Source organism: Vulpes lagopus, chromosome 1, assembly GCF_018345385.1.
Source record: "Vulpes lagopus strain Blue_001 chromosome 1, ASM1834538v1, whole genome shotgun sequence".
Classification (NCBI taxonomy): Eukaryota; Metazoa; Chordata; class Mammalia; order Carnivora; family Canidae; genus Vulpes; species Vulpes lagopus.
In genome coordinates, this window is record NC_054824.1 from 75,619,976 (window position 1) to 75,645,137 (window position 25,162).

Here is a 25,162-nt window from a genome sequence, read left to right on the forward strand (position 1 = left end):
TTCTGCCGAAACTAGAGTGCCCTTTTCTTCAGGCTTCAGTAGCATTTTTTCACTGCCCTCTAGGCATCACTAACATGCTCTGCGAGGGCCACTGCCTGATGCCACCTTCTAAGCCAATGCAGATGTTTTTAGTTTTTGTTAGAGCAGCACTTCAGTTCCAGATACCAATTTCTGTTTTGCTTGGTTATTGCTGTGTAACAGACCACTATAAAGCTTAGTGGCTTACAAAAAAACACAATGATTTATTCTGAATCTTTCCTAGGGGTTGACGGCTTTCCCTTCTGTCTCCTACCCCATCCTCCAAATCTGACTTGCTACAGAAGTTTCTGTTACACAGGGGTGAGAGAGAAATAGCTGATTCCAGAATTGGGACATGGAAGGTTGCAAGATCAACCTGGAACATCTTGTGCTAGAATATGAGGAAATGGCTAAAAACAAAAAAATGAAGATGGCATACCAAAAAGATACAGGAATTCTCATAATCAAATCTGGGTCATAATGGATTATAAGCCTTTGAATAAAATGAAAATCTGAGTCCATATAGTAAATAGGACTGTAAATCTATGTGCATGTAATTTTTATAAATAGGAAGAAGGGGAATATCACAAACTAAAAATATTTTATGGGGATCCCTGGGTGGCGCAGCGGTTTGGCGCCTGCCTTTGGCCCAGGGCGCGATCCTGGAGACCCGGGATCGAGTCCCACATCGGGCTCCCGGTGCATGGAGCCTGCTTCTCCCTCTGCCTGTGTCTCTGCCTCTCTCTCTCTGTGACTATCATAAATAAATTAAAAAATTAAAAAAAAAAAAATAAAAATAAAAAATAAAAATAAAAATATTTTATATGTCAGAATGGAACAAAGGTCCAGTGTTATTATTTTATATACCTAAAGCACTCTTTTACAGTTGTAACCTATTTCAACTTTTTAAAAATTATAAAATATTTGGGGTACCTGGGTATCCAACTGGATTTTTGCTCAGGTTGTGATCTCAGGGTCATGGGATTGAGCCCCACGTTGGGCTCCGCAGTTAGCTGGGAGTTTGCTTGAGGATTTCTCTCCCTCTCCCTTTGCCCCTCCTGCTCGTATGCTCTATCTCAAACAAATATTTTTAAAAATTATAGAATATTTATCTGTAGTTTGATAATCATAATAGTTTTTCCCTGAATAGTTGGATTTGATTCATTTTATGCAAGTACTTATGTTTTTAGAAATAAATTATTTTCAATCCAAGTTATGGAATACTTCTTAAGACAAAAAAAATTTATCAAGATAAAGTTGTGATTTGGTCTTTTTTCATTATGTTCCAGTTACTGTAGCTGAAGCTCTATAGATAAGGGAGGACAGGATTCTTACTCATTTCTGAGTTGACAGCATTTGTTTTATCCATTTATTTGCTCATTTTTTAATGAATATGTTATTGAGCACTGTACTGTGTGCACTACTAAGTACCAAGTGTAGTGTTGAACAAAGTAGACATAGTCCCTACCCTTATAACATAAGAGACTCATTAAATATTTGCTGTTTGAATCTAGAGTGATCATTCTTTTTTTTTTTTTTTTTAAGATTTATTTATTTATTCATGAGAGACAGAGAGAGAGAAATAGAGACATAGGTGGGGGGAGAAGCAGGCTCCCTGCAGGGAGCCCAATATGGGATTCAATCCCGGATCCAAGGATCACGCCCTGAGCCCAAGGCAGATGCTCAACTGCTGAGCCACCCAGGCATCCCTAGAGTGATCATTCCTTTTTTTTTTTTTTTTTTGAGTGATCATTCTAATATACCCCCTCTATTAATATTGAGGATGCTTTTTACTATGTTTTAGGCTTTTTCGTTAACATTATTTTAAAACTTAACAGTATCTCTGAGGTGAATTTGGCATTGAAGTAAGACTTTTGTAAATATGGAGAACAATTAGGCACCTTATTGCAAACAAAATGCCTTAGAACATTTTTTATTGAAGCATTTATATTAGTTAATTGAGACTTCCATGATTTATTGCTTAGTCAAAAATTTTCTCATATTTTTATCAAGCCAAAATAGGCTTTTTATAAAGGCTTTGCTCAACTAAATAATATATCCAAGGGCTGTGCCAAAGAGTGGTATAGTTGTTGGCTCATGTCACTAGTATTAGAAGAAAATATAATGGCTGGTGAAAGACCAAGGCCACATTCAGGATATGATACATAGAAGTAACTTAATAGCTTAATTGCAAAGTTTTTATTTTCCAGTTTGTGGCTTTTCACAGTACTTGGCAAAAATCTGTTGAGTTTGCAATCTAGAAAACAACCTAGGATTGAATACACAGACACAGAGATGGAAACTTAGGAGGTTTGTATATGACAATAACTAGTCTTATGAGTATGTGTGAAATCAAAGCTTATTTTAGTAACAAAGATACACTAACGTTTGTGCTTATTTAACCTCAGGGAAAGATAAGGAAATTGTTTTAAGCATTTTAATGTAAATCATTATATGCTTTCTTCATTTTTGCCTTCTGGAAATAGGGTATACTGAATGCAACATTGCTTCTTTTTGGTGACCAAAGAGCATAAATTATTGTATTGTACTCTGCTATATTCTATTGCCTAATACAATTCCATAGAATTTTGGAAGTTTTATTACTTGGTTTTGCTGTGTTCTCAACCCTTTCCTTTCCGTAAGAGAAGACTGGCTTTATGTGTGCCTCTTTGCATTTATAGTATATGAAGTAATTTTCCATGCATTGTTTTATTTGATTCTTAGATTAATCGTAAGAGGCAGTGACAAAGGAGATAAAGAGAAATGGATGGATTCAGGATACATTTGGACTAATAAACTAATAGTGTTTGTTGATAGGGTTAGATTGGAAAAAAGAGAAAGGATGCTTCCAGAATCCTGTCTTAAGCAACTGGATAGACAAAAGAGCTTCCATCATGAGATAGAAAATACTCTAAAAGTGATATATAGCATTTCTTTGGCATTATTTTATAAAGGTGGTTCTCGGGATCCCTGGGTGGCTCAGCGGTTTGGCGCCTGCCTTTGGTCCAGGGCACGATCCTGGAGTCCCAGGATCGAGTCCCACGTTGGGCTCCTGGCATGGAGCCTGCTTCTCCCTCTGCCTGTGTCTCTACCTCTCTCTCTCTCTCTCTCTCTCTATGTCTATCATAAATGGATAAATAAAAAAATCTTAAAAAAAAAACTTGAAATCAGAAAAAAATGCATTCTTTAAAAAAATAATAAAGGTGGTTCTCAAAGCTAAGAAGTCTTTTTTCCTCTACAGAAAAACATAAGGTGATTTTGAAGTTTTTGGTTTATATACAGGATTCAGGACACTGCCTATAAATGAGATTTTCGTACACTAGTTAGTCACTAAGTCAAATATAATTAAATTCTGCATCCATATTTTGCTAGTTTGAACTTTAATGATTAAAAAGATGGGAAAATATTGGTCTGTGGTCTAGCTGAGCACTTCACTATTTGAACATAATTGAGATTCTAATAGTAAAGAAAGAAGAAAAGAACGTAGATAATCAAATGGCTACATCTCTCAGAAATAATATGACCCTTTTAAAAATCCAAATACATTGGGTAATTATGTTAAATATAGAGTGTTTCAGTTAAAAGATGCAGATTGTTCTGTAGTAAAAAGAAAGCAAACTCTATGTGTTGTGTATAAGAAACATATTCAGAACACAATGATCCAGAAGGGTTGAAATTAAAGAAAAGAAGATATTCTATAGGTATATTCACTGTATTGGTTTCCTGTGCTATATAATAAACCATCACAAACTGAGTAGCTTAAAGAACCTGATGGTTTCTTTGGATCAGGAGTCCAGGCACGGCTTAGCGAGGTCTGCAGCAGGACTTCAGTCAAGGTGTTAATCAAGGCTGAGTTCTCATCTAGAGGCTTGACTGGAAGGGTCTTCTTCCAGGCATCTTCACATTGTTGGCAGAATTTATTTCCTTTCAGTGGTAGAATTCATGTTACCTTGCCTCTTCAAAGCTGGCAAGAGAGAGATACAGGTAGATACAACCACAGGAATGACATCACATCTCCTTTGCAATATTCTGTTGGTTAAAGCCAAGTCTAACCAATAGAAGTACAGTTGATTTTTAACAATATGAGTTTGAATTGCATGGGTCTACTTATATGCAGATTTTTTTTTTTTTAAATTTATGATAGTCAGAGAGAGAGAGAGAGAGGCAGAGACACAGGCAGAGGGAGAAGCAGGCTCCATGCACCGGGAGCCCGACGTGGGATTCGATCCCGGGTCTCCAGGATCACGCCCTGGGCCAAAGGCAGGCGCTAAACCGCTGCGCCACCCAGGGATCCCCAGATTTTTTAATAGTATGGTACTATAAATGTATTTTCCTTATGATTTTCTTAATATATTTTTCTTTAGCTTTATTGTGAGAATACAGTGTATAATACATATATAAAATGTGTGTTAATTGACTGTTTATGCTATCAGTAACGCTTCTGGTCAACAGTAGGCTATTAGGAATTAAGTTTTGAGGGAGTCAAAAGTTATTCCCAGTTTTCAACTGGAGGAGTGGCACTCCTAACCCCTCCTCCCGCATTGTTCAGGGACCACCTGTATATTGGTTACTTATGATGTCCCACTTAAACTGATTTGGAGGGGCTGTTATATAAGTGCATGAACAGGGATCATGGTAATTCTATTAAAGTCAGTCCAACAAACCATTCAAACAAAGAGATTTCAAAGCAAAGAACAATGCTAGGAATAAAAGAGATAACTTAAGAATTATAAAAATTTGGGGTGCCTGGGTGGGTCAGCAGTTGAGCATCAGCCTTTGGCTCAGGGCATGATCCTGGCTGTGGGGATCAAGTCCCATATTGGGCTCCTCTTAGGGAGCCTGCTTCTCCCTCTGCCTATGTCTCTGCCTCTCTCTGTGTGTCTCTCATGAATATATAAACTGAAAATCTTAAGAAAAAAAAAAGAATTATAAAAATTTGATTTACCAGGAAGATTTAATAATTTAAAATTTTGTAGGAATCTAAAAACAGAATCCCAAAATATAAAAAGAAGAACTTAAAGAATTACAGAAAGAAATAGACAAGATAGCAATAGTAATCGTAAGACTATAATATAACCCTCTCAGCACTTGATACAAAAAACTGACCAAAAAAAAGTAAAGGTGAGTCTTGAACAATGCAATCAAACAAATAGGAACTAATATAACATTATGTCCAATGTAGAATAAATATTCTTTTCAGACTCACACAGAATGGTTTTAATAATGGACCATATGCGGTCCATAAAGAAAATGCAGACAAATACCAAAGGATTGAAATAACATAAAGCATATTCTTTTACTATAATGAAGTTATTAGAAATCAACGAAAAAATCTTGAACCGAATATTAATGAACTGATTCAGTCCAGCTAATGTAAAGGATAAAGCACCATGACTAAATTGAGTTTATCTCAGGAATGCAAAATTTAATGTTAGAAAGTCAATTTAATTTCACAGTATTAGGGGTGCCTGGATGCTCAATGATTGGGTGTCTGCCTTTGGCTCAGGTCATGATCGCGGGGTACTGGGATTGAGTCCCACATTGGGCTCCCAATAGGGAGCCTGCTTCTCCCTCTGCCTATGTCTCTGCCTCTCTGTCTCTCATGAATAAATAAACAAAATCTTAAAAAAAAATAATATCACAGTAATAAAATAAAGGTTTCATGAGAAGGACAGAAATCAGTTCTATGCTAATGGAATGAACAATGGAATAAAAAAAAGAGCAGTGGAATAAAGGAGTAAAGCTAATTCCTTATTAATAGAAAAAAGATAAAAATCCTATGATCATCTCAATAGATGAAGAAAAAGATTGATGAAAATTCAACATCTATTACTGATAAAAATTCTTAGTAAAATAGGAATAGAAAGGAATTTCATTAATCTGATAAGGAATATCTACAGAAAACCTTTGAAATTATGAACAAGACAAAATACCTATTACCACTTTTATTCAATTTTATACTGAAGATCCTAGCCAACATTGTAAGATAATTCAGTAAATAAGTAAATAAGGATCATAAAGGAGGGGAAAAAGTTTTAAATATTCATATAGCCATGTAATTATGGATCTAGAACTATCTAAGATTGTACAAGATGAATTACATCAACGAAAAAAATGTTCACCAAAAAAACCAGATACAAAATCAATATATAAAAATCACTTTTATTTCTGTTAGTAACTAGTGGTTAGAAAGTAAAACTTTAAAAATATATGTCATTTATAAAATAATAAGAACCTGGGGACAAAGCAGGTAAACAATATGTAAAACCCTTCTGAGGAATATAACAACTTTATTAATAGACAAATTAAAGGCTGCTTTTATGAATTAATGGAGATGTTCATGGATTGAAAGATTCAATATTGTAAAAGTGTTATTCTTCTTAAATAGATGTTTGATTTGGTGCAATCTCCAGCGAGTGTTTTCATGAAATTGAACAAGCCCATTCTAAAATTTACAAGGAGATGCAGAGGACCTAGAAAGCCAAGAAGCACATGAAGAACCAAGCGGTAGGAATACCTTAGCAGTTTAAGAATACATCACTCTGCTAGATGTCAAGAATTATTATAAAGGTATAGTAATTAAGAGTGAGTAATGTTGACATAAAGATGGACAAGTAGTGTAGTGGATTAGAGAGCCTTCAAGCAGAGACCTATACACATATAGACACCTGATACATGCAGGAAGGTGTTATTGGCAAATAGGAGGGAAGATGATCTTTTTAATAACAATCACTGGAATAAATGGGTATTCCTGTAGGAAAAATTGAAATTGGCCTCCTACTTCACATCATACTAGAAAATCAATTCCTGGTAGAGTAAATGTGATGGTCAAACTACGAAACTTTTAGAAGAATATATCTTTATAAACTTGGAGTAGGGAAGGTTTTCTTTTAAAGCTGTGAAAACCACTAACAATAAAGGAAAAGATTAATAAAACATTTTACTGTATTAAAGACTGTCATCAAAAATACCACAAAGACTGTGAAACTTAAAACCACACGAGTGGGGGAAGATATTTGCAACACATGTAATTGACACCAGATTCATATTCAGAATTTATAAAGATCTCCAACAAACCAAAAGACTTTATAAGAAAGGAAGTCTATGGCCAATAAACACATGGAAAGCCATAGTACCTCATTAATAATAAAGGAAATGAAAAATTTCAATCACAGTGAAATGCCACTGTGAATATCTTTAAAACAGAAACATGTTAAGACATCTCATAATAACCAGTATTGACAAGGAAGTGAAACCACAAGAACACTATTAACACTGCTGTGTAAATTGGTACAACCACTTTGGAAAACTTTTTTGTCATTCTTTTGTGAAGTTGAAAATCTAAATATCTTATTATACAGTATTTTCACTCCTGGATATTTATCTAGATCCATGTATAATTGAAATGTTTATCAGTTGTAGACTAAGTAAATAAATTGTGGCATGCACATATAGAAGAAAACTATGAAGGAAGTGAAAATGAATGAACTACTCCAGGATACAACTTACATAAGTGAATTTTGATGTGGGGCCATAAGCAGTCAAAGAAAGAATTCTTGAGACATTTTTGGTACAAAAAGGTGCATTAATTATAGCATAGGGACACAGGGCTCATGGGCAGAAAAAAGCTACACTTTTGCTGCATGAAGCTGGAACTACTTTTGCAAGATTTCTTTGATGCTTATCATTCAGCTTGATATTAAACTGTTGGCTAAGATATACAGGCAGTCATGAGACCCTCTAAGAATGAAGGAACCAGCTCATTTTTGACCCTTATCAAAACTGCAGGCTGTAGATTAGCCTTCTGGGTTAAGGTGTTCATTTTTCTGCTTCTATCCCTTATCAAATTTCAAATGTTGAATGAAAGTCACAAAAGAATATACATACAGTATGCTCCTACTTTTAGAAGTTCTTAGATGTGGCAGGCAGAACTATGGCCCCCCCAAAATATTTACATCCTAACCTATGAATATGTTAGGTTACATGGCAAAGGGGAATTAAGGTGCTAATCAGCTAGCATTCAAATAGGAAGGTTATCCTGGTTTAGCTGGGGAGCAAGGTGAGGTGGACAGGATCCTTAACATGTCACAGGATTTTTAAAAGTGCTAGGAGGCAAAAGCAGAACCAGAGAGGGCAGCCAGCATCAGGCCTCCACCTCACAATGCTGAGTGGAAGCTGGAGGAATGGGGCAAGGCCAAGAAATGTTGATCGTCTCTAGAAGCTATAAAAGAGGAAGAAACAGATTCTCCCCTAAAAGCTCCAGAAGGAATGTAGTCTTGCCAACACATCTTGATTTTAGCCCAGTAAGACTTATTGCTGATTTCTAAGCTCCAGAAATGTAAATTAATGAAATTGTATTAAGTCACCAAATTTGTGGTAATTTGTTACAGCAACAATAGGAAACTAATGCTAAAAATTCTAAAGTGTTAAAGCTACCAAGAAAATATTTATCACTAAAATCAGTAGATTGAGTTCTCTTTTGGAGAGGGAAGAGGTTATGATCAGCAAGTGGTACATTGGAGCTTCTAGGATGCTGGCAATATTTTCTTTATTTGAACGCATATAGGTTTTATGTAGTCCTTTACACTTACGAAGTTAGAATCATTGCTTTTATAACCAGAAAAAGAATTTTAAGAATAATACACACTCACATTTTTTTTTAAACTGAAGGTTATTTCTTAAAGGCTTTTTCAAATTAATTAATTAATTAATTAATTAATGACAGAGAGAGAGAGTGCACAAGTTGGGGTAAGGGCAGAGGGAGAGAATCTTCGAGCAGACTCCCACTGAGTGATCTCACAACCCATAAGATCATGACCTGAGCTGAAACTAAGAGTCAAAACCTTAACCAAGTGAGCCACCCAAGCACCCCTAAAGGCTTTTTTAAATCACATTTCTTTAACTATAAAATTATTTCTTCCTTGAGGAAATATGGCAAAAAATATTTTTTATAAACCATTAGTACTTTGCAATAGTTTCCATAATATGATCAATGACCTAAATGATTCTTTCATGAATTTATAGCATGTAAAAGTATTACTCAGTTAACATAAGGAAGAAGCTACTTGTTTTCCCAAATTGAAATAAAAATACAATTTAAGTAGAAGAACTTAGGAATCCTTATCCAAAACTCTGGTTTCAAAAATAGATTATGCCTTAAATTTGCTAAATATTAAAAAATTAAAGAATACCCATTTATTGAAATGCATCTCAGCCTAGTGTATATCTTGCTGTTTCTTTTTCTGTGCTTAATATGGGTATTAAAAAATGGAAGAAGAAAAAAAAATGGAAGTTATTTCATTTTTCTGGATTTTAAGTAATTTAAAGATTGATTGATGATTGATTTGAGAGAGAGAGTACGTGCATATGAGCAGAGGAGAATCAGAAGCAGACTCAGCAGACTCTCCATTGAGCAGAGAGCATGACATGGCTCTGTCCCAGGACCTGGAGATCACGACCCCAGCCAAAGGCAGACTCTTAACGCTTAATGGGCTGAGCCACCGAGGTCCACCTGGATTTTAAGTAATTTAGTCTATAATAAAAATTTTAAGCAAACTGACTTTAAATAATCCCTGCTTAATTTTTTTTTAAGATTTCATTTTATTTATTCATGAGAGACACACACAGAGAGAGGCAGAGACACAGGCAGAGGGAGAAGCAGGCTCCATGCAGGGAGGCTGACGTGGGACACGATCCCAGGTCTCCAGGATCACACCCCAGGCCGAAGGTGGCGCTAAACCACTGAGCCACTGGGGCTGCCCCCCCTGCTTAAATTTAATTTGTAACGTGAAGCTGACCTTTCGGAGGGTTAAGTTTAAATTTAAATAAGTAGCAGTTTGCAGCGAATTTCTTTCATTTCTTCAACTTTAGTTTTAAAGTATATTTATTTAAGTGTTCTCTACAACCAGTGTGAGCTCAGACTCAAGACCCTGAGATCAAGAGTCACATGCTCCAACTGAGCCAGCCAGGCACACCTCATTTCTTCAACTTTAAAAGTTATACCAGTATAATTTAAACAGGAATTGATAAAAATAACTCTTGTTGCATTTAGTATGAAGGAAACGGTTTATAGTGTGATTCTATAGGAAATTTTTAGTCTTAAGTACTTGATGATCTCTGTTAACCAGGGCTTTAACTTTTTCCTAATAAATACAATATGGAGAGGCATTTTGGCAAGATGGTGATCTGTTTCCCAACTTCAGTTACTAACTACCACTTCATAGTGAAACAACTCTGAGGATTGCAAGCTCAAGGGGCCTCGAGGTAATATGTGAGTTTGGGGAATATACTGTGATCCAAATGAAATAAGAGGCAAAAGCCTTTGGGGCAATTATAAAAATTTTTGAGTTTCAAAAAGAACTGTTCCCCTAAGTGGAAGCTTACTTTCAGTGCATTTTAGAGATTACTTGTGCTATTTTGATAACTGCCTTTCAGAGACTTTAGTAGCTTGAAGAATGAGCTCCTAAGGATGAGGAAAGCCATGAACGGACAAAGGAAAATAATTCGCTTAAAGGAACTCCAGTAGCCAGAGACAAGATGAACAAGGATTGCATCTAGAACAAGTGACTTCAGTGAAATAGGACAAAAATAGAAACTGGAAGAGATAGATGACAGAATTAACAACAGGCAAAACAAAATAAATTATCTTAGATTTTCAAGAGAAACAAAGAGGCACTCTAATCATACTGTATAAAAAAGGGAGAGCTTTTTTATGTATTAATTTGTGGAAAGGGTGATTAGTGTTGAGACTTAAATTCCTGGTATGGAATGTTAAGTAAAAGAATATACCAAGAGCAGTAGAGTTGGGGAGGGGTGGATATATATAAATCTTTCTCCTTCCATATATATAGCCACCTATATAGATACATGGAAGGAGAAGCAGCAAGATAGATAGATAGATAGGCCCCAAATGAAGAAGGTAGAACAACTAAAGATGTAATAGGGGAGCATTTCTCTGGTTTAAAGAAAGACTAACAGGGCAGCCCCCATGGCTCGGCGGTTTAGCGCTGCCTTTGGCCTGGGGCATGATCCTGGGGACCGGGGATCGAGTCCCGCATCGGGCTCCCTGCGTGGACTCTGCTTCTCCCTCTGCCTCTCTCTGTGTGTGTCTCTCATGAATGAATAAACTGTTAAAAAAAAAAATAAAAAGAAAGACTAACAGAGCCACAGAGTTGTAGACCAGAGTTTAAGGATGGTGGGGAGACACAAAAAAAAACCAAGCTGTTTACAAAGGAAAAATCATCAGATATGTGCCGGACTACTCAGTGTGACACTGGAAGCTAAAATAACATCTATAGGTTCCTAAGAAAGGAACTGGGCCTGTACCTAGCCAACTATTATTCAAATGTTATGGTGAAAGCAAGATAGTTGTGGATATGCAGTAATACAGGAAAAGTTTTCCATTAAAGGATTCTCACCAAATAATTGCCAACAGAGACTTTAAGTAGGGCAGGAGAGAAAACAGTGGTAAGCAAATGAATCTCCCAGTATATTTAATGATCTAAGTGGATAATGATGGAATGACTATTTCAGCACATTCCTTTGTCTTCTGCCTTTCCTGAAAGTTTGCAAAAGCTTGATTAGATGCAGGTCTGTCCCGCTGGCAAGACTGTGAGGGAGGCATACAATTTCTGATTGTCTTACTTTAAGATAGCCATTTAGACTCAGTTCTAGATCCATTAATTCCTTGAAGGTTGCAAAATGCTAACATCATTTTTCATTTATAGCTAGAATACTTAAACAGAGATGCTTATTTTCATCTGTTTGATTACTCAGTGATACAGTTCATATAGGGAAGGCAAGTTAAATGTTTTCCCCTTTATTAGTTTACAAGGTAATGAATTGGTTCTCTATCTTGGGGAAGGGAGGAGGAGATGTCATTATACACTAGTATAATTCAAAGTATGTGATGGATTTGAGTCCTTTGCAATTATTATCTTTCTTTGAAGTTCAGATTGCCTCATCTTTGGCCAGTGGAAGCAAAAATCTTTCCTGAATCCTTTTGACGTGACGCTGATAATCTTTAACAGTAAAGAAAGGGGCAGTATAGCAGGGTGCCTGGGTGAGTTAGTTGGTTAAGCATCTGCTTTCAGCTCAGGTCATGATCCTGAGGTCCTGGGATCAAGCCCTGTGTCAGACACCCAGCTCAGCAGGGAGTCTGCTTCTCCCTCTCTCACTGACCCTCTTCCTTGCTCATGCTCTCACTTGCTCTTTCTCTCTCAAATGAATAAATAAAAAAGCTTTTAAAAAGGAAGGGGCAGGGTTTTTTGTTTTTTGTTTTTTTAGTTTGGTTTTGCTTTTTAAAAAAAAAAAACTCAGAATGGGGACCCCTGGGTGGCTCAGTGGTTGAGTGTCTGCCTTTGGCTCAGGGCGTGATCCCGGGGTCCGAGGATCGAGTCCCACATCAGGCTCCCTGTGAGGAGCCTGCTTCCCCCTCTGCCTCTCTCTCTCTCTCTCTCTCTCTCTCTGTCTTGTCTGTGTGTGTGTGTGTGTGTCTCATGAATGAATAAATAAAATCTTTAAAAAAATAAAAGTTTTAAAAGACCCTCAGAATGTTGTCTGTGCTTTTGGGAAGGTGGATTTTAGAGATCCATTTGTGTCCTAGGATATTTGATTATGATCTTTGGTGTAATCGTAGACCGATATGCCTTAGAATTTGTGTTACTTGCAAAAAATACTGGTTTTATTTTTTAGGTATATGTAGATACTCAAAAAGAATTAGTATTCCCCAGCAAGAAGATGGAGAGGTATATGTTAAAATGGTTTTTTCAGTTGATTAATAAATATTTGAATGTTTACTCTGGACCATTCTTCACAATGGGAACTCTTGGGAATTTAAACAATCATGAAACCTGCTTATTTACCTAACATTTCAAAATAAGTTCTAAGGATTGACCTTAAACTTAATTCATTTTTTCTTTCAGATCTGTCACGAAATCGTCTCTCAGAAATTCCCATAGAAGCATGTCATTTCGTTTCTCTTGAGAATCTCAATTTATACCAAAATTGTATTCGGTATATACCAGAGGCAATTCTAAACCTACAAGCTCTAACATTCTTAAATATTAGGTAAGGATGTTCCTTTTTTTTTTTTTTTTAATTTACATTCTCTGTTCATATCTGCAGTATCTTATACATGTTCTTAGGCTGAATTAAAAATATTTCCTATATCCTTCTAGTTTCTCCCTTTGTTTTTAGCTTTGCAATAATTAACAGACTGTAAGTGTCATTAGCCTGATAGGCTTGCAGTAGTCTTATAGCTATGATTCTCCAATTACATTTTTAAATAAGCTTATCAAATGAGGACAGATCTGAAAGTACTTTCATTCTTGTGATTTTGTATTTTTGTATACTAAGTTCTGAATGTGTAAATGCATTTGTTTAATTCCTTTCTATTTTTTCATATCTTGGAGAACTACTTTTTAGTTTTGGTTTGGTTTTCTTTTTATTATAAAAGTTAAAAATGTTCATTGGAGAAAATGAGCAAATGTAGAAAAGTATAAAGAAAATTCATCAAATGTTGTATATGTTTTAATTTATGGTGATATTTTCCTTTTCTCCAGGCTTTCAGTCAGATTTTTAAGTTTTTCCCCTTGGCATGAAATACTCTTTGGAAATATTTTTATAGTAAACATTTTATTGTACAGTTTATACGCTTCTAAAACTCATTTTCCCTCTCACATATTTAGTTTAATCCTGTTTTCTGCCATGATAAAAATTAATACCGGCAGAGACTCTTATATATAAATGTTATTTTTCTCTTAAGGTAAATGTCTAGGAATAGAATTATTACAGATTTAAAAAATCTTAAAGGCTCATGATCTATATTAGTCAAATCAGCAAAAGATCTTGAAAAGGGGGCCAATTGACACTAGAGATTAAAAAGTTAAATCTATATAAGTAAAATTTTAACTTATTTTTTTCCTAATGATAGATGTGTGCTTTTAGTTCTAATTTTGCATGTTTTGTATGAATAAAAGATTTCATACCTATACTCCAGCTGATGTGATATATTTAAAATCACAACCTGTCACTTATTTTCCACAGAACTATATTTGGTTCATTTATGTACATTTGATTTTAAAGTATGTAAGATGAGGGAAGTAGATTACAACTACTTTTACGTTTATAACTCTTCTTTGGAAGACAAGGAGAGAGGATAATCATCATCTATCCTATTTTTAAAATCACTTTATCTTACATAAGATTAACTTTAATGAAATAATATATTGTATTTATGTAGCACATCATTATTTACAAAGGAGTTTTATGGTACAGGGCCCTGTAGGATAGGTGGAGGAAGTTTTAAAATCCTCAATATACAGATAAGGAATCTGTATAAAAAGCAGATAATACTGTGCCTAAAACTACTAAGTGAGGAAATGGAGGCTAAAACCCAAATCTTACCCTCTTTGTTCCTTCCAAGACTTAAGTTTGTCACTTTACTGAGTATAGAATAGGAAAGATAGAATTTTTTTCTTGAGTGGTAGCTTCTGACTCTTCTCTTTTTCTATTTACATATTTAGTCGGAACCAATTGTCAACATTGCCAGTGCACTTGTGTAATTTACCATTGAAAGTCTTAATTGCTAGTAACAACAAATTGGTGTCACTTCCAGAAGAAATTGGACATCTCAGACATTTAACAGAACTCGTAAGTTAATGTTTTACTTCTTTATTGTCCCACATGTATATATGTATATCCATGGTCATACCATAGTATGGTATGACCATTATTAAGGTACGTTTTTGAGGTTTTTTTCAAGTATGGATAGTAAAGTTTTGCTGGTTGATCAGTACTGAGGTGCTTCAGCATAGAGTTAAGAAGAACTGAAAGTACAAGTCTAATAGGCCCACATGGAATGGGAGAAAGTCATTAGAATTAAATTTTAACCAATATTAAGTGATTTCTATGTTTTTAAACTTTTGAGATATAAGTTAATAATGCATTAAAATTTTTCAAGTTAAATCTTAATAGCATCAGTGTTCTGATTTTTGGTTAGCCCCTATAGGGGAATGGGCACTGCAAAGATCAGGCTTATTTTTTTGCCTGACATGCTATCTCTAGCACCTCTCTCCCTCTCTAAAGTAAGCTATTCTTTGCTGTCTTATGTTTTCTAAGAAGCTTAACTTTCATTTACCACTCGTTGTTACTCTTTAGTACTTATGTTCTAGGCGTGGGAATGAGACTTTTCCCCTGTAATCACCACAGTAACATTATGAATTAGGTATTATAATTATCATCATACTACAGCTGAGGAAAGTAGCACTTAGATAAGTAATTTGCCCAAGGTCCATAATTGAAGTAGAATTTGAAACCAGTCTACCTTAACTTCAGAGCCCATGTTTCATATTTCTGAAATGATAAAGTCCAATTATATCCTATCCATTGAGATTTGGGAGGATAGTTCCACGTAGGATTATTAACAAAGATAGACATCATAAACAAAAAATAAATATAATTTAACTGGACCACACATTAGCTCTTTCTTTTTTTTCAGGTGGATTATGAATATAAAAGGTCACATGCAAAAATTCACAAATATATTAAATCTGAAGTCTAGATACTAAACCACTATTTATTTAGAAGCAATTATATCTAGGATATAAGGTCCAAAATATTTGTATGATAGCATTTGTTCAGAACTTGGGTTATTACCATGAATTAATATTAATTTTACTTGTGATTCAGATTCTGGTTTTCAAATCATTTAAACTTTCTGTTTCTGCTTATCAAGTCATAAATACCTGAAAGATATGTCTTGTAGAAGGAGCTTTTAGCTTTCTACAAAAGAGGTAAATTGATAACCTCAGTCATACGAATAGTTTGTGTCAGAGTGAGAATTAATAATCCCAAAGCTCCTGATTCCCACATAATAGAACATGTTCTCACAACATTTTTATTGCTTCTTCCTTTTATTTCCCTTCTTCTTTTTTTAAAGTTTATTTATTTAAGTAATCTCTACACCCGATGAGGCTTGAACTAACAACCCCAAGTTCAAGAGTCACATGGTCCTTCAACTGAGCCAGCCAGGCACCTATATTTCCCTTCATTTTTAAGAGAGAGTAAACTTTTGTCTTTCAAGATATACATTTTATATCTTGAGATATATATATAATATATATATAATATTCTCTTGAGAGAAATATTAGAGATTACTGTTACCTTCTGGCTCATGCTCAATTTTCCCTATCCTTTCAACTTCTTTTCCTTTTAACTTTGATACTCAGAGCATTGGACTAAGAACGTAGCTACTGATTCTACTTCAGTCATTAATTGTTAGGAAAAGTAAAAATAATATTTTCTTTAAGAATATTATGGGAAAACTTAAAAATAATGTTTGAAGCTTATTGAAGTTTTTGGTAAGTGGTCTTTTATAATAGTCTATTAAAATTGTCTTTTTACTCATATACTGGAGGAGTTCTAAGTGTTAGTGTGGCATTTGGAGCTTTTGTTAACCTAAACAACTTCCTGCTGTTACACATAGATTTATACATTTTTCTGGCTGGTTTCAGAATTATGGAATTCTGAATTTGTCGCTCTTGGAATCTGTGGTCAGTCTCTTATCAGAATCAGTGGAATCAAGCTTTGACCAAGATACCAAAAGGCCTACATAAAACATGTATTGGTACCAGCTTTATCAATGCCAATAAGGCAATATCTTTTCCATGGCCTATGAGTTATATGTACTTTATTATTTTTTCCCCTCACTTTTAGTTTAATAAAGAATTGAGTCATCTTCAATGCATTTTTATTTTATATTCTTGAGCAAGCAAGCTGTTATTTTGAAAATATAATTTCCTTTCAATTAATTTTTTCATTATAATTTTTATCATTGTTTTTTCTTCTAGTTTCATTAGAACACTCATAAAATAAAATATTGTCTTGAGGGATCCCTGGGTGGCGCAGCGGTTTGGCGCCTGCCTTTGGCCCAGGGCGCGATCCTGGGGACCCGGGATCGAGTCCCACGTCGGGCTCCCGGTGCATGGAGCCTGCTTCTCCCTCTGCCTGTGTCTCTGCCTCTTTCTCTCTCTGACTATCATAAATAGAAATTTAAAAAAAAAAAAAATATATTGTCTTGAATAGATGTTTCTATACTTTTTTCTAAATTACCTTTTCACTAGAATTTTCATTTGATCTGATACTAGGCCTCCTGTCCACACATAAGTCATTAATTTTTGTTCTACTCATAAAATTAGTGTAGATCAATATAAAAATATATAAAATCAGTCAGCAGCCTATAAGTTCTTAGAATTAAATGCTAGTACAGACTGTGGAATTATTCTTGAACACAGAATTTTTTTTTTTTTTTACAATTAAAATAGACCACAGGTATTATCAAACTTCATTCTACACGTGGTTTAAAGCAGGCGAGTTTGTAATATTAGAACAATTCTTTGTATCTTTTTTAAATAGGATGTGAGCTGCAATGAAATTCAAACAGTACCTTCCCAAATTGGTAATTTGGAGGCCTTGAGAGACCTTAATGTAAGAAGAAACCACTTAGTACGTTTGCCTGAAGGTAAGAAAACTAGGAAATAATTTTTTTGTTTAAAAGATCTCTAGGTACAAGGCAAAAATGCTTAAGAGTTACAACCAGTGTTTGAGATATAATGATTCAATTACTATATGTTATCATTTCCTTGTGGATTTTATTTTATTTTATTTATTTATTTATTTATTTATTTTTTATGATAGGCACACAGTGAGAGAGAGAGGCAGAGACACAGGCAGAGGGAGAAGCAGGCTCCATGCACCGGGAGCCCGATGTGGGATTCGATCCCGGGTCGCCAGGATCGCGCCCTGGGCCAAAGGCAGGCGCCAAACCACTGCGCCACCCAGGGATCCCTCCTTGTGGATTTTAAAAGTTAGATTTGTAGGGATGCCTGGGTGGCTCAGCGGTTGAGCGTCCCCCGAGTCCCTGGATTGAGTCCCACATCGGGCTTCCTGCATGGAGTCTGCTTCTCCCTCTGCCTATGTCTCTGCCTCTCTCTTTCTCTCTGTGTCTCTCATGAATAAATAAATAAAATACTTTAAAAATAAATAAATAAAAATAAAAGTTAGATTCTTCATTGAAAAATTCCAGTAACTATTAACCAGTGATTGTATTTTTAGATTTTACAGAATTAATTAATAACTCAAGGTAGAGTCCCTGGAAGTTTCAGTAAGTGCAACTACTTGGGAGAAATATATCATAGTTTTGATAAGGAAATAGTTTAGCATAATGAAAAACATTCCTACAATTTGCAGTGACTAAAAATGGACTTGACTTGAACTTAATTACTTTATCTTTCCCTGGAAATGTTCAGATAGAGGCTAATTAATGGTTGGAAGTGATGTGTAGAATGAATAATGAATGGAGTACTAGGAGGTTGGTTATCATAGATTCACTGTAGGCTCTGGTAAATGTATCTGAATGATAAAAAGGATTAAACACATTAAGTATAATTAATCTTTCAAAATACAAATTCATGAAAGAAGCTGTAAAAGGAAATGAAAATGGGGAGAACTATTATTTTATTAGATCAGAGTATATATTTAATTTTATTATGGAAAATTTCATATATAAATGAGAGCAGTGAATCATCCAGCTATAGTAGTTATCACCTCCTGGCAACTCCTGTGTCATCTATCCTCCCATCCACTTTCCCTTACCTGTATCCTTTAGAAGGTATTTTCATGACCATGATGCTCTGGGTTCTTCTACAAAGCATGACTTATAGTATATAGTAAATACTCAATTAATAACTAAGGAAATTTTTGCTTCACTGTGGAATCCAAATGTTAACACCAGTATGATCCAGTATGATTTTAAGTTCTAACATATGCTAGTGTGACTTTGACATTTTGGATATCAGAATGTCTCAATAAGTGATTTTTTAGTCCACTTTTTTTTTTTTTAAGATGTATTTATTTATTCATGAGAGACACACACACACAGAGAGAGAAGCAGAGACATAGGCAGAGGGAGAAGCAGGCTCCTCGCAGGCAGCCAGATGTGGGACTCGGTCCCAGAGCACGGGATCACGACCTGAGCCAAAGGCAGGCCCCCAACCGCTGAGCCACCCAGGCGTCCCTCAGTCCACTTTTACACACTTACTGCAGTCAACACTAGCCAAAATCCTGCATAGCTTTCCTCTCAGTCGCTTGCCCAGTAACTTTACACCTTTTATTTTCAGAGCCCTTCCTCATTTCCTCCTAGGTCTACTTTCTGTCCCCTCAGGGATGTGAATGAAGGCCCCAGCAGAACTGACCAAATCATGGCACAGGCCTTAGAACCCCAAATTTCTGTCTAGGATTATCCTTCTACACAGGACTCACCTACTGTGATTGATTTTTAAAGGCTTACTAATGTAATAATACAGACTTAATGTAAAGTAAATTAATGAAAACATTGGGATTTTAGTGAAAATGAAAATTCAGAGTTTTAGAGGACAATTACAGTCTGAAAGTTTTATCATATAATTTATTTCTCTGATTTTAAATGTGTGTTACCAAGGAAAAAGTGAGTCACACAAATAGTTTTATTTTATTTTATTTTTTTTATAATAAATTTTTTTTTTTTTGGTGTTCAATTTGCCAACATACATAATAACACCCAGTGCTCATCCCGTCAAGTGCCCCCCTCAGTGCCCATCACCCATTCACCCCCACCCCCCGCCCTCCTCCCCTTCCACCACCCCTAGTTCGTTTCCCAGAGTTAGGAGTCTTTATGTTCTGTCTCCCTTTCTGATATTTCCCACACATTTCTTCTCCCTTCCCTTATATTCCCTTTCACTATTATTTATATTCCCCAAATGAATGAGAACATATAATGTTTGTCCTACTTCACTCAGCACACAAATAGTTTTAAATGATTTTCTATCAGCTTATCTTGTACTCTTAACATATGTAGCTAAACTGCATGGCAAGAAAGCTTTATTCCAATAGCTACCTAAGTTAGTGTGGAAGTTCATGTTCATTAATTGGTGGTCTCTAACATATTCCAATTTGGTAGATAAAATAGTATGTCTTTTATTATATTGCCATTTTTATTTTAAAGTTTAATTGTTATTAATATATTGCTCAGAAAGTCAAATAGTATAAAAAAATATATATCGTTCAGAAAGTTGAGTATAAAAAGCTCAAAATCAGTAATAGCATTCCCCTGTTCTCAACTGTCCTCCTCCCCTCCCCAGTTGGATTTTTTTTTTTTTTTGAAGATTTATTTATTTGGGAGAGAGAATGTGTGTGCATGCACATGTGCACAGGGGAGGGGCAAAAGGAGAGAGAGAGAATTTCAAGCAGATTCCTTGCTGAGCTTGGAGCCCAACTTGGGACTCAATCTAATGACCCTAAGATCATGACCTGAGCTGAAATCAAGAGTTGGACCCTTAACCAACTATGCCATCTAGGCACCCCTCTACCTTCCCAGTTTTAATGTCTAGAATCATTTACCTTCTCTACCTTTGACTCTTTCCACTGGCATTTGCTGACATATTTCTAAATGATGTGCTTTAACAGCTTTGCTGGATTTTTCAGTTTTGATACTTATGTCAGCTTCCTGTTATAGTAGATCAGGATTTAATTTCCTTACACACTATCACGATCATACCTTTACTTCCCTCCTCCTATCTTCCCAGTGTAGTTTTATCATGGCTTTTGATCAAAATGTTACTATTACAGCTATGGTTCCTGGAGCACCTAAGAGGCTCAGTTAAGTATCTGCCTTTAGCTTAGGTCATGATCTTGGGACCCTGGGATCGAGCCCCACATCGGTCTTCCTGCTCTGTGGGGAGCCTCCTTCTCCCTTTCCCCCATTTCCCCCCCACCCCCGCACCCAGCTTGTACTCATGCTGATGTGCACACTCTGTCTCTCAAATAAATAAATAAAATCTTCAAAATAAATAGTGTGCCCTGCCAATTCATTTGATGTACTCTGATTATATTTCTTTCTTTTTTTTTTTTTTAAGATTTTATTTATTTACTCATGAGAGAGAGAGGTAGAGACACAGGCAGAAGGAGAAGCAGGCTCCATGCAGGGTGCCCGACGTGGGATTCGATCCCCCGGGTCTCCAGGATCACACCCTGGCTGAAGGCGGCACTAAACCGCTGAGCCACCCGGGCTGCCTTCTGATTATATTTCTTTTTTATATATCTTACTTTTGTTGTTGTTTTCCTCTTTTTTTTTTTTTTTTTAAATTTTTTATTTATTTATGATAGTCACAGAGAGAGAGAGAGGCAGAGACACAGGCGGAGGGAGAAGCAGGCTCCATGCACCGGGAGCCCGATGTGGGATTCGATCCCGGGTCTCCAGGATCGCGCCCTGGGCCAAAGGCAGGCGCCAAACCGCTGCGCCACCCAGGGATCCCTGTTCTCCTCTTTTATTTGCTTAGTTTTTTATGTACCTGTGGTAATTCCACCTTTTTCTAGCAGAGAGAGACAGACCACATTGACATAATTTTAATTACACTATTATAATTGTTCTATTTTATTATTAGTTATTATTGTTAATTTCTTACCATGCCCAATTTATAAATTAAACTTCTTCATGTATAAGTATACATGTATGTATATATAGGAAAAATCGCAGTATATATAGAGTTTGGTACTATCTGCAGTTCCTGTATCCACTGTGGGTCTTAATATATATCCTACATGGATAAGAGGGGACTGACTACTCTACTGGCATTCAAGAGCTGGGGATGGGGTGGGAGTTTGGGTAGGAAAGTGCTGAGGTCTCCTCACTGTGTAGACTTCCTTTTAAATCCTCCATTTCCAGGGATCCCTGGGTGGCTCAGCGGTTTAGCGCCTGCCTTCGGCCCAGGGCGTGATCCTGGAAGTCCAGGATCAAGTCCCATGTCGGGCTCCCTACATGGATCCTGCTTCTCCCTCTGCCTGTGTCTCTGCCTCTCTCTCTCTCTCTCTGTGTCTCTCATGCATAAATAAATCTTTTAAAAAAATAAAAATAAAAAAACCACAAATCCTCCATTTCCAACTGGCAAGTCATCCTGACTTCCCATTGTGCCTAAGATTCCTGAGTTCAAAGCCTTTTGATTTACTTTCACTAAAGAATGACGTCTTGACTCCTGTGGTGATTGGAGAGGGGTAGTGCTGCATGAATTGAGGTTGGGGGCTTAGGCATTTAACTTCTACTTTGTACAGACTATCATCTAATCCGTTGGTTATGCCTGTGTTCCTGTGGCGTCAGACCTCCAGTTTTGTTCTGTGAGGATCAGACAGCTTGCTTTTTGCTCATATTCCCATCTGTAAGCAACTACATTTCATTTCACAGTATCAGTTCTTCATTAAGAAAGAATGAAGATAAATACATTAAATTCACTATATTTAACTAGAAACCCCTGTACAAAGTGTCTAGCTTTGGAATATCATTAATTGTTCATTTCCATTTTATCACCCTGCAGAGCTTGCAGAGTTGCCTTTGATACGGTTAGACTTCTCTTGCAATAAAATTACAACGATCCCTGTTTGTTATCGGAACCTCAGGCACCTGCAGATGATCACTCTAGACAACAATCCACTGCAGTCTCCTCCTGCACAGGTAAGCTCCAGTGGATTTGAAGTATGTGGTGAATTTTTTTGACAAAAGGTGAATTTAAAACTTGAAGTTCTCTGCGTGTATCTTTTTGCTGGAAATGAAGTTCTTTTAAAATAGATTCATCCAAATGTACTTCTTTCAGAAGCCCTGAATTAATGGAATGAAGGACCCGTAATGTTTCTTTCCAGAAGTGTTTTCCCTTTCACTAAATTGACTTATTTTTTAAGTTCAGGGGTTCTTGAAGGTTCTTAAATAAAATTGAAGTTAATTTCTTTCTAGTGAAACTCGAATGTAGGCAACGTAAATTCTAGAAACAAATAAAAATACTTGGCTTTCAGAACTAAAGATTATCAATGCACATCTTCTGATGATCATTTTTGTACCTTTTTATTTTCTAAAATCCTAAATTCCTCATTTAGTTTGATCATTTATCAGTGACTGATATGAAGCAATTTAATAATAATTATAAGATGACTATGTACAGATTCTAGGCATCCCATAATCTGAAGAATTTTACCAGCCTATATTTTTCACTGTAGCATTTGAACTCTACAGTTAATGATGGTCTTGTTCAAGCCTCTGGATAGCAACTATAAAACTTTATGAGTAAACTTCATAGCTATAGAAGGATCTCATAATCTTAAAGAATTTATAGTTTGACTTCTGTCAACAGAAGTGTAACTTCAATATTTAATCATTTCCTGCTTTTCAAACCCTTACAAAAAGTAGGATTCAAAACATAATTGTGCATAATTGTTGGATTTCTAAAAGTAAAAGTTGTCAGTATAATCTGTGGGGAACAATGCTTTGAATCCCTGACTGTGCCTAATTAATCAGTGTGATAAGTTTCTTTGGTATTCTATCAATGTTTATAATCATAAATTATTTATTTTATATGTTACTGAAATTTATTCTTGACTAGAAAATAAAAAGTCTGTATTTATATCACTTAAACACATAAGATAACAAGTAATATAATGAGTATTTGATTTTTAATATCTATGTAATTGATAGAAATATCTTCTGTTTCAAATATATAAAAAGTAAAGAGCTGATTGTGATTTTATTTCAGAGTAATGAGTAATAACCTGTTACTCATATATAACAATAAGTTAAGTAGGTAACTCAAATATGTTACTTTTTTTAGATATGTATAAAAGGCAAAATCCACATTTTTAAGTACCTGAACATACAGGCTTGTAAGATTGCTCCAGATCTGCCAGATTATGATAGGAGACCCTTGGGTTTTGGCTCCTGGTGAGTATATTCTATTTTTTTATTTAATGTATTCCATCTCATAGGGAATCAAAATGGATCCATAAATCTACCTGAATGTTTAACTAAAGGGAAATAACCTATTCTGATACTGTTTTTCTCAGAATGTTTATATTAAGTAAACAGTTGATTCCAGAGATCTGACAAAGTGTAGTTCTAAGCGTTTCTCTACCTCAGCAGTGTTGATATTTTGGGGAAGATAATTCTTTGTTGTGGGAAGCTGTCCTGTACATCGGAAGATGTTTATCAGTATTCCTGGCTTCTGTAGCTAGGAATGTCTCCCAGTGTGACAAACAAAAAGGGCTCCAGACATTGCCAAATATTCCCCGAGGGATCCTGACTTGAAAACCAATGGTCTAAGTGACTTGAATGCTAACCTTGTTAGCATTAAATTTCTGTTAACTAAATCTGTAACTTAAAGCAAGTCATTCAAACTTTTGGAGGTTCATTTTTTCTTTAGGGACTAAAGAGGTTGGATTTGATGACCATTAATGTCATTTCAGGATCCTTTAGTTTATGCATCCTTCATCTACATGACACCTAACTTAAAAGGTTATCTCTCCTTGGCATTCCCAACCATCTGGAACGATGTTAACTAGCAGTAATTACATTCAAAAGGCTTTTTAACAGGCAAAATACATGTCTCAGTGTGGATGCCATAATACATATAGGCCTTATTCAAAAGAGAACCCCTTTGGCCTTCACTTAGAACTTGTCACATTTTACTTTAATAAAAGCATAGTCCTAATGAGCTAGCTTCTCAGTATCCTAGTCCAAAACAGATGAACAAATTTCTATTTTGGTAGAGTTTCTAAAAGCAGACATGTTAAAAGTACAAAAAGTAATTTAAAAGCAGACACATATTAAAAAATTCAAGTTAATGGATAACTCTGAGAGGAAGGAAAATACAATGTAAAAGAGGTATTGGGGGCTTTAAAGGGTATTAATGTCTTCTCACATTTTAAAAGCTGTGTCTGTTATATTCATTTTTTTATCTGTATGCTATATTTAATAATTCTAACAAGATATTTAAAAGCAATAACACGGGATCCCTGCGTGGCGCAGCGGTTTAGCGCCTGTCTTTGGCCCAGGGCGTGATCCTGGAGACCCAGGATCGAATCCCGCGTCGGGCTCCCGGTGCATGGAGCCTGCTTCTCCCTCTGTCTGTGTCTCTGCCTCTCTCTCTCTCTCTGTGTGACTATCATAAATAAATAAAAAATTAAAAAAAAAAAAACCTTAAAAAAATAAATAAATAAAAGCAATAACACTTTAAAAACATAGCACCTTTGATGCCGTTAGGCATATTTGCCAAGAACTCTCCATATTTCAGTA

General features: G+C 35.6%; 1 protein-coding gene across 11 annotated transcripts in view; it reads left to right on the forward strand.

Annotated features, from left to right (window-relative positions):
• LRCH3 (leucine rich repeats and calponin homology domain containing 3) overlaps positions 1-25,162 on the forward strand; it is a 115,740-nt gene that overhangs the window by 32,774 nt on the left and 57,804 nt on the right. For all 11 annotated transcript variants that reach the window (XM_041746070.1, XM_041746098.1, XM_041746055.1 and 8 more), the window contains exons 2-6: positions 12,942-13,086; positions 14,544-14,670; positions 17,434-17,539; positions 22,422-22,558; positions 23,703-23,812. In XM_041746070.1, coding sequence (XP_041602004.1) covers positions 12,942-13,086; positions 14,544-14,670; positions 17,434-17,539; positions 22,422-22,558; positions 23,703-23,812 — 625 coding nt within the window. The remainder of the gene's footprint in view (positions 1-12,941; positions 13,087-14,543; positions 14,671-17,433; positions 17,540-22,421; positions 22,559-23,702; positions 23,813-25,162) is intronic.